Source organism: Drosophila simulans, chromosome 2L (genome assembly GCF_016746395.2).
Source record: "Drosophila simulans strain w501 chromosome 2L, Prin_Dsim_3.1, whole genome shotgun sequence".
Classification (NCBI taxonomy): domain Eukaryota; kingdom Metazoa; phylum Arthropoda; class Insecta; order Diptera; family Drosophilidae; genus Drosophila; species Drosophila simulans.
In genome coordinates, this window is record NC_052520.2 from 20441882 (window position 1) to 20455798 (window position 13917).

A 13917-nucleotide genomic window follows, 5' to 3' on the forward strand; every position below is an offset into this window, starting at 1 on the left:
CAGCTGCAATAAATCAGAAAATTTAAATGAAATCCCAGCCGATCTATGTACACACATGCGTGTGAATATAGTTCATCAATAGATGGAATGCAAGGAAGCGACCTGTTGACTTGGCGCCCGTCACAACAAACATGGCGATCTGAAGTGCCAGACGATCGGATCGTACATATATGGTATAGTACACAACTAGCACTTGTAGTCTAGTATGGCACCGCATAGAGAGATTGTACCCGGCTGGGGCTCTTAAGGGGTTGATTTATAGGACCAGCGATTAGCAGAATCGGAAATGTCCAAGCCGATGCGAGGCAAAATATACGACCTGTCCACATTTTGATACAGCGGGTTTCCAACCGAAGAGGACCGTGACCGAATCGGAAAACGTTTTCAGATTAAACAGCAGCGAGTCAGGGTTTTATTTCGTTTTCATTTCGCACTGAAAATATTTGGACTTGTGTGTCAGCCAAGATGCAAAATACCCCCTCCCGGGCAGGCAGCAACCAACCAACCAACCACCAGAAATAAAGCAAAAAACCCAAAACACATTCCCCCGATAAAGGAAGTGGACTCCGTTTTCACACCTACACGCTAAAAAATACATACCAAATTGGGAGCGGACGACTGCAGTGAGTGTTTGCATTTGTTTCTGTTTCTGTTACGCCACATGCACATGTCGGCAGATCGGCAGAGATATGCATTGCGTATATATATATCCCCGATTTGGTGGAACTCGGCGGCCCAACCCGTTCCATTCTGGTCGCTGGCCTTTGGTCATCCTGGCGTATCGAAATGCTTTTTGACTTTTGCCGACGCCTTTTGTTTTCGTACACCCTCTATTTTTCCTGGCTACTGCATTACACATCCCGCTGCCAAAATTACGCCGAATTCACAGCTTATGTCTTGCGTCCGCCATTTCGATTTGGGACTACAGCATGTCCTTATGTCCAGGCATTTTCAAAAATGGATGAAATGCATCGCCGAAACTGGCCATCTCTCCTCACTCAGCCGCTTGATTTATGGCCCAGAGTATCTCGATTCACGAGAAGCCAATGGCGGAGGGAGAGGGGGATCCTAGCGAATGGGAGCCATAAAAGTGCGGAGCGATCTTACTCAGATCACTCACGAACGGGATATTCGTTTATTGTGCCCATGCACAGAAAAAAGATAGCTAGTTATATTCCATATTTTAGGGAGTATGTTGAGATCCAACCTATTTTCTTAACTCTTATTTGGAAAGTATATTTCTTAAGTAATCTTCTTATTTCCGAGAATTAGAATTTCATATCATATGTTACCTAATATGTGATATATTCATTAAATTCCTTCGATGTCTTGAACTCAACATTTCGTTCAGTGCCTGGCAATATGGCTGCTAATAGGGTCCAGGTCGACTCTACTGCCCCAGCTCCAGCCCAGTTCCTCGTATCTTAATTGGCACCCAGAGGAGGTGGCTCGTCAAAGCGGCAGCGACCCCTATGGTTATAAAAAAAGAAAGATACCGGATAGCCCCGGGCCTGGTCCGGCATAATGCCCAATCATCTCGACGGCCATCTGCTTACAGCTGCTCCCTGTTCCCTGATCCCCGAATCCCGAATCCCGATCCCAGGTCCAAGACCCATTGTCCTCGTCTTCCGCTGCGTCTTGCAGCCATAAAAGTTTATGGCAGCCGGGAAAAGTAACGAAACATTCGAACTTTTGGTGCTGTTAACGAAGCCTCCTGCTCTTTCGATTCGATCCAAGATCAATTCCCAGTGGAGGTTGTATGTCTCTATTAGCGACGACAATGGCGGACGGAGGGCAGCATCCAGCGGAGCCGGCCTGCAGAAGATTGTAAATTTTATACCATATACGTCGTACAGAAATGGGTGTACTTGTGCACTGAGGGAAATCGTGCCTTTGGATGTTTCGAATAATTCTTAAAAAGCTGAAGAAACACCCTTTTATGTTGTACTTCAATTTGATTAAAAACTAAAAATACACCTTAAATTTATTAATTAAATCTCTTCTGGTGTGATCTCTGTTTTTACCCAGTTATTTCTCTGTGTGTGTATTAAGAAATATAAATATCAGACCAATCAAGCTGTTTTAGAAGGAATTCCCTCAGCTGAAGAGTCCCCTAGTTGAACCCACGACTCTTCACTTCTTTGAATACACATCTTCGACTTTTATGCATTTATTGCTGTGAAAAAATGTTAATTCTCGACGTTATATTTTTATTTGACTTTTACATTTCGATCTTCTCGCCCTGAGATCTCCATCTCCATCCGAGCATACATAGTTGGCTCTTGGCCATCCTTATGGCCATATATTGGACTGGCTGAATTGGTTGATTCGCCTCGTACTGCTCTACTGTGTATTAATTGGTCAAAGGCAGTAAAACAGAAAGTAAACGTTATAAATCAATCGTGGTATGAGATTCAGTTTTTTTGAACTCTTCGAGCGGCAAAATTGACAGGGAACTGAAATTATTGTATTAACAAATAAGTCAAAGTAGCAATGCTAGTGAGCTAAAATCGATGCCAGTAATTAGTGTTTATTCTAACTTAATTTATTTATAGACTAATCGATTAAATCAACATAAGTTGCATCCGAAATGATCGCATCTCCAAGTAATAAAAACTTATGAAATAAGTACTGATGATATTTTTATCAACTTAAGGCCATAAATATGCCCATTGCGATATTCTTATTGTAAATTCTCGAATTGTCTGCTGATTAAATTTACTTATCATTTTGTCAGTTGCTTAATATAGAATTCATTCATTAAAAATAGGGCTGATCTTTTAAATTATCTAATAAATGTTAATATCGACTTTAATTTAACTTTGAAGGCAACTTTAAAGCTATAAATGTATAAAATGTGTATTTGCATTTGTATTACAATGCTCATCCATACAAATATTGAAATGATTAAAGTTATAAATTACAATGCAGGAACATGTATGTAGTTCGCTCATTTGCAGTTTTAAACTTAGTAAATGGGCATAAATCATAATTTACGCACTACCTTTTAGCCTAAAGTGAAGGTGAAGATCCATCCATCCGGTTGACGTTTCCATTCGGATTTTCAAGTTCAGATTGGATAGGATCGGATCGGATGGCCGGAGACAGTTTGGGCTATTGTGTGCGGGAGTTTGATTAACACAACATCCACTGGCCGAGTCTTTATTAGTGACCATGCACTAATTAAGCCCTGTCGTGTGATTTGGGCTCCTCGCATTCGCATTCGTTCGCGTTTGTCACTCGATGCAAATGAATCGCGTCTCTGTGGAGCAGAAGATCATAAAAGCCGCTAAAAGGTGTGGGCGAAAAGAAAAACAAAACCCCGGCCAGCCAGCCAGCGATTCAGTTCTTTTGTTGATCGAATTGATTAGAGCTGCGGCCGAGATCGATACGTTTGTATCTTTCGGATGTGCGTTGCTGGCCAGCGAGGGTGTAATTAATCACAACACTCAAGTTCGTCACTTGACCGAAGTGCTAAGTGCGCTAATAACGCCAATTTACATAGACCAAATTTTACCCATCAACACGATTACAATTAAAGTGTATTTCAAATAGTGCTGCGTTTTTACTATACAAATATAGATATTTTCTTTTAATAATCAAATTGGATTGGAATATTTGGGGTAAATAATTTCCAATCGTAATTCATTTGCCGGATATGCCGGATATGCCGCATTTTTGTACCCTGCAATGGTTTTTAACCTAGCTAAAATGTATGTGGGTCAAAATGGATTGAATCCATGCTAGCACTATTTGGAGCTGCCATACTGATTTCTGCACATGCCAAGAGTTGCCAGTCTTTCTACGTTTCTACGCTGGTGTTTTCGATTCTAGTCGATAACTTGCTTTCTATTCGATTATCTGGTCACACATTGTTGATATCGAGTAGGCAACGACCCAAGTACCAGCTCTAATTCGCACGGAATTTGTTTGTCATTCAAGAAATATTGTAATTCACCGCATTTTCATCCTAAAACCGCTTGCGAATATGGTAAGTACCTCGATGAGTGCCTTTAGTAGAGCCGCTAACGAAGTGAAAACCCCCCGCAATACAGTATCAGCCATCACTGAAAGTCCAGCCCGCCGAGGTGTCCGTGCTGAACGCCACCGGCCGTGTGGGAATGCCCACGGAGGCCAACTGCCTGAACCAACTGGCCCACGTCCACCGGCTGCGCGACTCCGAGCTGAACTACAACGAGCACCAGTACAACCTGAATATGCAGATGCTGCGCAACCACGAGGGCCTCGGCGTGCCCCTCAAGATGGGCATGGAGCGCTTCGCCGCACGCCAGGTGGGCCGTCTGCCCTTCCTTCCGTCCAGGTGAGCATCTAGCCCGGTCTGGGAACTTCTCAGGAATCTGCAAGGGCAGGAGCACCCAGGAAGCTTCTGTTTCCACATAAGAATCCCAGCGAGTTCTGGGATATCCTACAGTCTTTGGCAGTCTAGAAAATCTAAACTTGCCTAATAACGATACCTATATACGTACCTACATACGTACCATATACCAGTATACCTGTGATTCCCATGGTACCATTATACGCAAAAACCCAGCAATGGCCACTTTTCTTGTATAGTAATTCCTTCCCTTATATTGCAGCAACTTCATGGACGATGTCCTGACTGGCCGCTGTGATTCCATTGGCTTCGAGGACTTCATGAACTTGCCCGAGTACAGCGAGCAAATGCGTCAGCCCCACGCTGTGGTGGAGAAATCTCTGGGAATTTACCAATAAGTCCCTGCAAATGAAGTTGCTAAATGCCTGGCATTCGGCCTTTACACTCTAAGACACTCTTAAGATCAGCAAATAAAATATATTTTGGTGCGACCAGTACACAAAATTCACCATTTCTTTGAGCCAAATTTATTCGTATTTCGTTTGTTTTACTTCACATCAATACATTTAACTAATTCGTTAAACTTACACATTTTATTCAAACAAATCTAAAAACTACACGAAAATATTGGCAGAAGGTTGTTGTACTGAGGAGATTCGTTAAAATAATAAACCGAAGAGATATGCGTTGACATCATTCATTATTTGTAAAAATAAAACAAGAGATGGTAAAATGGACGAATTCGTTTCGTAAAATTAGGCTTATACTTAAGGAAAACTGAATTGTAAACGGAGGGCGCATTTCAACTTATACAAACATTGCATATATACATGATTTATATTTAAAGAGGAAAATAACAGTAATTGAGATAAACATAGTTAATAAAACGCATTATACATTCCTCAAGCAAAACATCTAATCAACAATAAATATTGAAATCGGTAGCGTTTTAAATGCTATTCGCTAGATTTGCATTGTGTTGCGAGTTTAAGCTTCAATTACTGGAATTATCCCTTTAATTGTGATGATAGGCATTCGATTGTTGTAGTATATATTCTTCTATATGCAAGAAGGCGAAATTGCAAAGGGTTTTGGGTGGAGTCTCCGTTCTAGTAGATCCAGTTGACAGGCACCCACTGCTCCTCGTGGCTCATCTGATCTAGCGTCTCCACCACCTGACGGAACGTCTCATCGAAGTCCTCGTTCACGATGACCATGTCGAAGTATTTCTCGTACTTGCGCTGGACGAAGCTGCTCTCCTCGACGGTGGCGACCAGGTCGTCGTCCTGTGCGGAAGAGTCATAGAAAGCGAATGTGTTAAGCAATGTTTGGGTATTCAGGCAGAGATCTAACAGGGCTACCAGGGTGGCCTAGGTGCGCCAAGCGGATGAGTGAGTTAAGCACAATTTATACGTTATTGCAGTTAAGGATAGGTCAGGACACATTACCTCATACAGCGACGCTAGGGACTCGAGCGTACGGGCGCGTCTGGAGCTGAATCTTATGGAACTCTGGCGATCAAACTGTGGAATACGTGCTCGGATTAGAGGAGTGCCTAGTCTAGGGGGCTACGTCAAACATACAGATAAATTCCGGTTGGAGCCCGTGGCCCTGCGATCCGCATAGATGGTCTTGAGCTGCTCCATGCCCGGCGCTGCCACGAAGATGACAAAAGGCATCAGTTCCTGGCTGTTGTGCAGGATCTTCAGGGCATTCGGGGCACAATCCAGGATGCACATGCGCCCACTGTTGATCACGTCCTTGATGGACTGCAAATGGGTGCCGTACAGATTGCCATTGTGCTCGCCGTACTCCAGGAACTCGTTGTTCCGCACGGCCTCTTCCATCTCCTCGCGGTCCATGAACCAGTAGCTACTGCCGTTCTCCTCCAAGGCGCGCTTGGGGCGACTGGTATCTGAAGTTGTTCCACGAACACAATACATTTATGAATATTAATACCCAAAATGAGCTTAAATGTGCTTACGTGGAATGACCGCTCCGAACTTGTCCACATCGCTGTTGATCAGCCGATTCTTGAGCGTTCGTCTTCCCACTCCGGAAACTCCGATGAGAACCAGGGTTTTCCTGCGGAACGGCGGCATCCGCGTGACCTCCTCATAGAGCAGCAACTCAGCCTTGTCGAACTCGCAGTTGGCCACCGATCGGTACATGGTCTTGCGCTTTCGCTTCGAGATCTGTTGCGATACCCAATGTTTACTGGGTGCCCATTGGGAGACTATGAAAACTCACCCTTGTTCCGCAAATGCCAATCTTGTGAACGTAGTCCGCCTCGGGGGCCACAAAGGCTTTGCGCCGCTCCTCCAGCTCTTGGGATGGTATGAGTCCAATCTTGTCAGATTCGGCAGTAATGTTCTTGGCCTGCCACCAGTTGGGATCCTTTACGTTGATGATCTGCAATGCACGGATGATGCACGTTGATCAGGATAACTAGACGGGTGTTTTTCTGACCAACTCACCTGCAAAATGTCGCCCGACTTGAAGGGCAATCCAATGTCCCTGCACGGCAGCAAGGAATCTTCGGAAGGATTGTATGTGAAGAGTGCACGCATGTAGCACTGTTGGTATAGGAAAACACAAACTTAGTTAATATTTAAGCATTTAACTCTTTTAGTAGCTTTACTATGCCAAGATTTACTTACTTAGTTGCAAGCGATTTGAGAAATTTCAAGGGAATTCGTTGTCTAATAGTAACTTATTGCGCTGGTGACTTCAATATTTTGAGTAAGTTGGGTTTGATAACTAAACTATTACTGATTACTTTTCAAATAAAAACGGTCATAAGTGAGTAATTAGCGTACAACTGGATGGCTAAACATTTAAGTTGGCAAGCACAACAAACCAAAAACCCTTTCTGGGCAAGAACATTGTTCAAGATTCATTATTTGAATTTTAACTGGCCAATAAACTTATTGGGATGAACTTCCAACTAATCAGGACTCATGCAAACAAGCAGCAATCTGTGGGAGGAACCTTCAAGCCAACATCGAACTTACCGTCAGTTTCTTGCCCGTCTCGAGACTCGCGATGCCATTCTGTTTTACCTGACCCCCACTCACAGTGTAGCGCCCGCTCTTGATCTCCTCGTCCACGTTGGGCCCGATCTTGAGGGTGAGATTCTCCTTGGCCCGCGACACCTCCACCTGCAGCTCGTCGGGAGTGCGAACGGGCGTGCCGTTCACCTCCAGGATGACATCGCCCACGTGCAGCATGCTCTGTTTGTCGATCACCCCGCCCGCCAGAATCCTGGCCACCACCAGCTGCTTGAACTCGTCCAGTTCGACGGTCAGGCCGAGCGGCTTGCTGGGATCTCGGCGCAGACCCACCATCTTGATGGTCTCCACTGGCATCTTGGTGTTGAGGACGTCCTCGGTGAACAGGTAGCCTCCCGATTGGCGTTGGCTGGCGATCTCTAGTTGGCTGGTGGATCCCCCGGCAGCTTTAAGTCGTTGCTCGTAGAGTGCTCCTATCTCATCATGGGCGCGCAAAAGAGCCTGAAGGAAGAATAAGTTGTTAAAACAATGTCAATACTAGCATGATCCCTCACTTAACGGGAAGGGTCCATCAGATTTTGATGAGCCTATGGCTTAAGAAAACAAACATTTCGAGTAGAGCACGTTTTCAGACACCATCGCCTTCTTAGCAGACCTTACTCAGCAATAGGGAAGCGACAGCCTCAATGAAAACTTTTGATATTGCCTGGATGGTGTTTGTTTTAAATGTTGGATAACTCAGCAACTGATATACAAAGAACTAGCTACCGGATGCAGAAAGAGTAAAAGATACAGTATCTTAGGTGCATCTCAGAAACATACTTCAGTATGCACTTCATGAATAATAGATCATGGTCAGATCCATGTGTTCCACACTATATCCTGGGTGCTGAGTTTTCCAGATCCAAGCCCAAATAGAGAGGCTTTCGCCACGACTTTCCCTGGCTACTTACACGAAAATGCGGCTGGGCGAGAAGCTTGGCGAGCTCTCGCGACTCCAGGCGCCTCGAGGGTGAGAACTTGCGGATGATGTCGTCGCAGATGGGCTTGTTGTTCAGATGAGCGGGCAGGAATAGTGGCACTGGCTGCGGCTCGGTCGGATTCAGCTGGAATGGCAGAGAAGCGGAGAGATGAGTTCGTCATGTGCGGCTAATTAAATTCAGAGCTCTTCGTCTGGGCGTGCCTGCCCTAGGTCAAGTTAAGATGCCTCCGCCTTAATTGAGTGAGTGCGTTAATTGGTCCAGCTTTTGGGCAGACTTCTCTGGCTCTCCATGTGCTCGCTATATATATATGTCATGCCATTTAACCCCGGGTGAACTCTGCTCCACGCTGACAACACAGTGTGCGGAGTCTTAGGTCAAAAATTGGGTCGCTTGCCATTTGAATTTGGGTCGCATGAAAAGTGAGTTCTCTGCTTTAATTGCACATAATTTCATCTTCCGGCTCCATTTGTCCCCGTCTACAACTACAGCGTTTGTTGTTCCCTGCTTCTTGCGTCCATTGTACTTATTCTGGGCCCATTGGCAGTTTCCGCCCACGATGGGAAAGTCATCTGAGTCAGCTCATGCAATATTTATGCGAATTTAACGTGGGAGTGCTTTTCTCCTCCGCTCTCTGAAATCCGAAGAGCGGCACTATCGCTGGAGAATTGATAAGCAGAAAGCGAGAAGAATGCATTCTCTGCACAAGAACTCTATTCTGGGAAACTTGTCAGTGGTTTGTGTCTACAAACCTGAATGGAATTTCATCCAACTATAACATATTTATAGTTTTAATGGTTTTATAAGTGTGAGTTTTGAGCTATATAAAACTCTTTGGAATGAGTTGTTATATTCTATACTTATGGATATATATGGTTTTCCAAGATAAGCTTTTGATCGCATTTATATACGTATTTGTGGATGAGTAATCCCGACTGCATTTGTTTGTTTATTTATCGAACCAGCGAAGATCGTATTTCCGCAGCGCTCCACGGATTTTCCCTAGCTAAGCCCTTTTCCGTGTGAAAAACTGTGAAGAAGCCCCACGCGACAGACAGTCCCCACCCTTTTTCACACACACCCACATTTGTTATTGATACTCTGGCCTGGGCTTTCACCTCCACTCAGCAAAATGTTTTCGTCATGACAACGTCAGTTTAAAATTGCCTCAAAATATTGTGTACCGCAACAGGTGCTTACTAATTAAGTAAGTTGATAATTAGACACACACACTGGAAAGCACGTAAACAAGTGGCGAATTTGTTTCTTATTCGAAGGCTAATAGTGGTGTGAAATATTTAACCTAAAATAACCAAAGCAACTTGATAAAGTTATAAGACCTTAATGGCATTAAGTATGCAATAACATTAACAGTTGTTCATATTTTCAGTTGACTTTTATTTGTTTTTTGTTTTTTATTTTTTTATTTTTTGGAGCCACTCCCAAAACGCTGCTGAGCGCTTGTCGTGCATATGTGTGCGTGTGGAGAGAGCCACTCTTTTTGAGTTTCATAGTATGGAGTTTGGGGTTTTGGAAATGCCAAAGCATGGCCAAGACAGTTACTGCTTGTTGGCCAGGTTACAAAACAGTTCTCGGCGACTACGTCATCAATTCAAAAAGCTTTATGCAGCGGGGTTACCAAGGCACTAGCACAACACACTAATAACTGCTCCAGTTTTTCGTTTTTCCGTTTTTACAATAATATTGATCGGTTCGTAATTAGCACCTGAAGTGGGCTTATTAATTTTCACACGGAAAATGGTTTATGAACATCGTTGAATTCGATAGAGAGAGAGGGCAGAGAGAGCACCAACTAACTGTTGCTTTTCGGTTTCAAGCCGCCCGTTTAAGCCACGCTCACAAACACCACCGTAAAACACCTATACAGTCAGGCACCAATGCTCACTCATTCGAATGGGCCAAAACCACCGAAGCGCGCGTTTCAAACCGGAATGTGAACCTCACCTTAGCACTGTTCGCAACTAACTGACTCACGAGCTCTGGAAGCAGGCGGCGAGAGCTAGTGAGCAAGTTAGGGCTAGCTTTGCTTCATGCTCAGCTCGCTTGCCGCTGGCTTGCCGTGAAAAAAGCTCCGCGTGAGCCAAGTTACAACTGTACGCAGTCTGTTATTCACATGTTAGCTGACTTTACAGTGACTTAAAATCAGCAGTGGCGCGCCCTCTCTTTCTGTTAATGAAAACTATTTTAAACTGTAGAAAACTTTTTGAAATACAAACACATACTTGGGGTATATCTAAAATATATTAAAATGTTGTGTTAAATGTTATACTGAAATTACATAGCCTGGTTTCCAAATATTATAATTTAAATACTATTATGTATACTTTACTATTTTAATACTTTGTTTAATGAAAGAGTAAATTAAATAAGCAAGTTTGGCTTTAACATTTACCGCAATATCGTTACCAACTTAATTGGTAACAGCATCTTATAGCTAGCTTTTTCGTACTCCCGACCACAGCTGCATTAGTAGGCCAACGAGTTGGGCGCTTTTGTGCATCGTTTTCGAGCGCAGGTAGCATAAAAAGCGTAGTGTTTACGTTGGAAAATGTTTTCAAACCGGTTCTCTTATTCACACTCAAATACACACAACTTCTTTGGGGCGTTGATGTCAAAGAGTTGGCACGGCGACTTGGGTCGCGTTTTATGTAATCTGCATAAAATGGGGGAGTGTTCCAAGGAGCGGTGACGACAGGCGAGTTGGGGAAAGGAAAACAGGGGAGCTGGTAGTGACATTTCATATTTTCTTATCTCGTGACTCGTGGCTTAATTACTTTCACTGCCTTTCCCAACAGCCGCCGACCGACCACAGCAGAAACCACAATCGAATGAGCCTGCCCAGGAAAATACCTCGGAAAATGTTGGATTCTAATTATGGTCGTCACGCGATGTCGCTTTCCATAATATTTGCTGTATTTGGCTTTTCTGTACTGCAAGTTTGGGTCTTAATAATCTTTGTTTTACGTCTATTTTAACACACTATTTAATTTCCTACTTGTTTATTATTCTCCAACAGAATAACTTTACATAAAGTGAAAGTGTGCTTGAAAAAGGCCACTTTTATTTAAATGTTTCCAATTTCAATTATTTTTTAAAAATTAATCAGAGTGTATAGATATATAAAACAGAGCACAATAAATTCGTTTTAATTTTGGTTGTAACTGCCACTCATTGTTTTCCTAGTTGGCCTGCGTGTTTGCCACAGGAACCGCAAATAATATTTACAATTTGATTGGGCTACAAACTTTCTGGCAGTTCTTTTGCCGTAAGAAACCTCAGAGGAGGCGATAAATGTGCCAGGTCAAGATAGTTTCCACTTCAGTGGTTATGTCACGATGATCTAATTAAATGCCTCCCATCTGCATGAAGGCAACTCATCTGCCGAGGCAATAGAGGTCAAGTTTAGTGCGAAAACTCAAAAGAGGAAGGCAAAAAATAACAGCAAGTGCTAATGGGCCATAACGAAGCCGAAAAAAAACAATTGCAGTACATGGCTAAAGCGAGAAAATCTTTTTTAATACAGAAGGATTTTCTTTTCTTTTTGGCGCTTGTGGGGGCAAGGAAAATGATGTAATAAGAAAAGCAAACACACGCACATACAAACAGCCCGGAAAATTCTATCTAGACCGAAAAATCAGCATGCAATGCCATCGATGAAGTAAACACAAATGTGGAAAGTGTGTGTGTGTGGGGCTGGGTATGGAAAATGGGCGGAAAACCGTATGCGCACTTTTCTTATTGAGCAGATGCTCGAAGACGAATAAGTGGGTCAGAAATTGTACAGAGATATTTTTTCTCGCCTTTTTACGTTTATTTGTTCTGGTCTACTTGCCATCAGTTCCTTGTGGGGCGTGTTGGAGTTACTACGCAGCAATCCCTTGAGGAAGATCTCATCGTGGTCGGATAGGTCGGTCGAGTTGCGAAAGGCGGCTAAAACGGAGCGAAAGTGTTTTAGATTAATCGCAGTCGTTAAATGGCAATCGGAAACAGATGAAATGACAGTCGTTTTGGCAGCTTAATGCTACCCTTTCAATTCATCATAGAAAGGCGAGTGATGGAATTTTAGAGGGAAATATTTAGATATACATTTATCTGCTTATTTCATTTAAAATCACATTTTTTGTTATCGTATTATTGTAAATACATTTAAAAACCGCATATCTGCAAACAGGTTTCAGATTATTCTTAGCTTTGAGTACAAATCATTATATTCAATCAGGTTTACTGAAATGCAACATAACTCTTGCCATCGTTTCACTCTTTGAATATTTATCATTATGATTTATTTATAGGGCATTCAAATAAAATATTTAAGTGTGTAAGTCTTGTAGCTATTTTAACACTTTAAATCTTCAAAATTAAAACTTTATTGACAGAGCCTTAAAGGAACAAAAAGCAATAATAAAATGATAGTTTTGGATGTATAAATTTCGCTTAAAATTATCCTTTTGAGGACACCCATGGCACGTACCGTTATCGGACGTATCGTCCTCGCCATTCACTTTGTTGTTGCTGGCCAATAGCTCCACTTTATCCTGACGAGCTTGGCGCCGCGACCGCGCGCTCCACCGAACCATTTCGAAGGAACTGGGAGGTGGCCAAAATAACAGCCCAAATGAAGTAACCCCGGAGGACAGTCTCGTATTTCGGCCAAGAAAGGGTTCTAACCCTTGTGTTTTTTGTTTCTTAGCCAGCCATATGCTTAGCTACTTAAAGACAACATGTCTTCCAGTGATAGTCACTTGTTGTTATTGTTATAAACACAACGCCACGCAAACAACAAAAACAAAAGCGCGGCCAAGAATTACACTCCTCCACCAGCGAACAGACAACCGACTTGTTTGTGAGAAAGAGGCTAACTAAACTCAAAACCGCTTTTGTTGCAGGTGATGCCAAAATCAAAGCTCCTTGAAATGAGAAAGCTTTTGCAGACGAAAAGTGGAATAACGTGTGCCTATCGGTTTTTAAATATTCTGCTTATCGGCGCCACTTCTTAGTTAAGTCGGCTTCTTACCTAAGTTCTGTAACATATAAGTTTTTATAAATTACATTAGGTGCACTTTATGTACGACCGTCGAAAGCCTGTCATAAAAATGCATTCCACTGTTATCAGGACATTTAAATTTAATATTGTCTATTATCTTTACTTTTGCTTGTGATTACTTTTTATATAGCTATAAAATAGCTAAAAATGAATAGCTGGCGAATTGTTGATGGTTTGTGTCATTGATAAACCGTGCGTTAATATTTAAAAAAAAATAACCTTTATTTGTTCAAAGATAAGCTGGACGACCAATAAATGTTTGTTCATAAGCCAGTTAGAAATCGATTGAATTAATTAGTCTTTAAATTGCTTATGGAAATTTAAGCTCCTTAAAATCTTTAGAACAAAATATTTATGCCTTAACAGAACTCTGGGATGCTTCATAACAAAGTTAGATAAAAACAATTTTATGAATAATGGGATGATTCATATAATAATCTTCTTGAAATGAAATATGTCTCTTTAAAAATATACTTTGTTCCCTCAACACATGTGCAATATTTTATTTCATTTATTTATGTCTAC

The 13917-nt window shown here is 42.4% G+C and overlaps 2 protein-coding genes across 4 annotated transcripts; one reads left to right on the top strand and one right to left on the bottom strand.

Moving 5' to 3' along the window:
* Positions 1-3832: 3832 nt before the first annotated feature.
* On the top strand, positions 3833-4862 carry LOC6732994 (proteasome maturation protein). Its single transcript, XM_002080037.4, has 3 exons — positions 3833-3991; positions 4056-4321; positions 4599-4862. The coding sequence occupies exons 1-3, from the start codon at positions 3989-3991 to the stop codon at positions 4732-4734; spliced, it is 405 nt and encodes a 134-aa protein (XP_002080073.1). The 5' UTR covers positions 3833-3988; the 3' UTR covers positions 4735-4862.
* Positions 4848-13200, bottom strand: LOC6732995 (protein PALS2). 3 transcript variants are annotated; one of them, XM_039292763.2, is made up of 10 exons: positions 12820-13200; positions 12181-12278; positions 8301-8453; positions 7414-7848; positions 6814-6912; positions 6587-6748; positions 6321-6531; positions 5920-6251; positions 5785-5859; positions 4848-5622 (listed from the first exon to the last, which is right to left on the bottom strand). In XM_039292763.2, exons 1-10 carry the CDS (start codon positions 12923-12925, stop codon positions 5446-5448), a joined length of 1848 nt encoding a protein of 615 aa, XP_039148697.1. In that variant the 5' UTR covers positions 12926-13200; the 3' UTR covers positions 4848-5445. The 3 variants fall into 3 exon arrangements, with proteins under 3 accessions (XP_039148697.1, XP_016025677.1, XP_016025679.1); XM_016178018.3 differs by having other exon boundaries at positions 7351-7848; XM_016178020.3 differs by lacking the exons at positions 12181-12278; positions 12820-13200 and adding an exon at positions 10293-10393 and having other exon boundaries at positions 7351-7848.
* Positions 13201-13917: the final 717 nt, after the last annotated feature.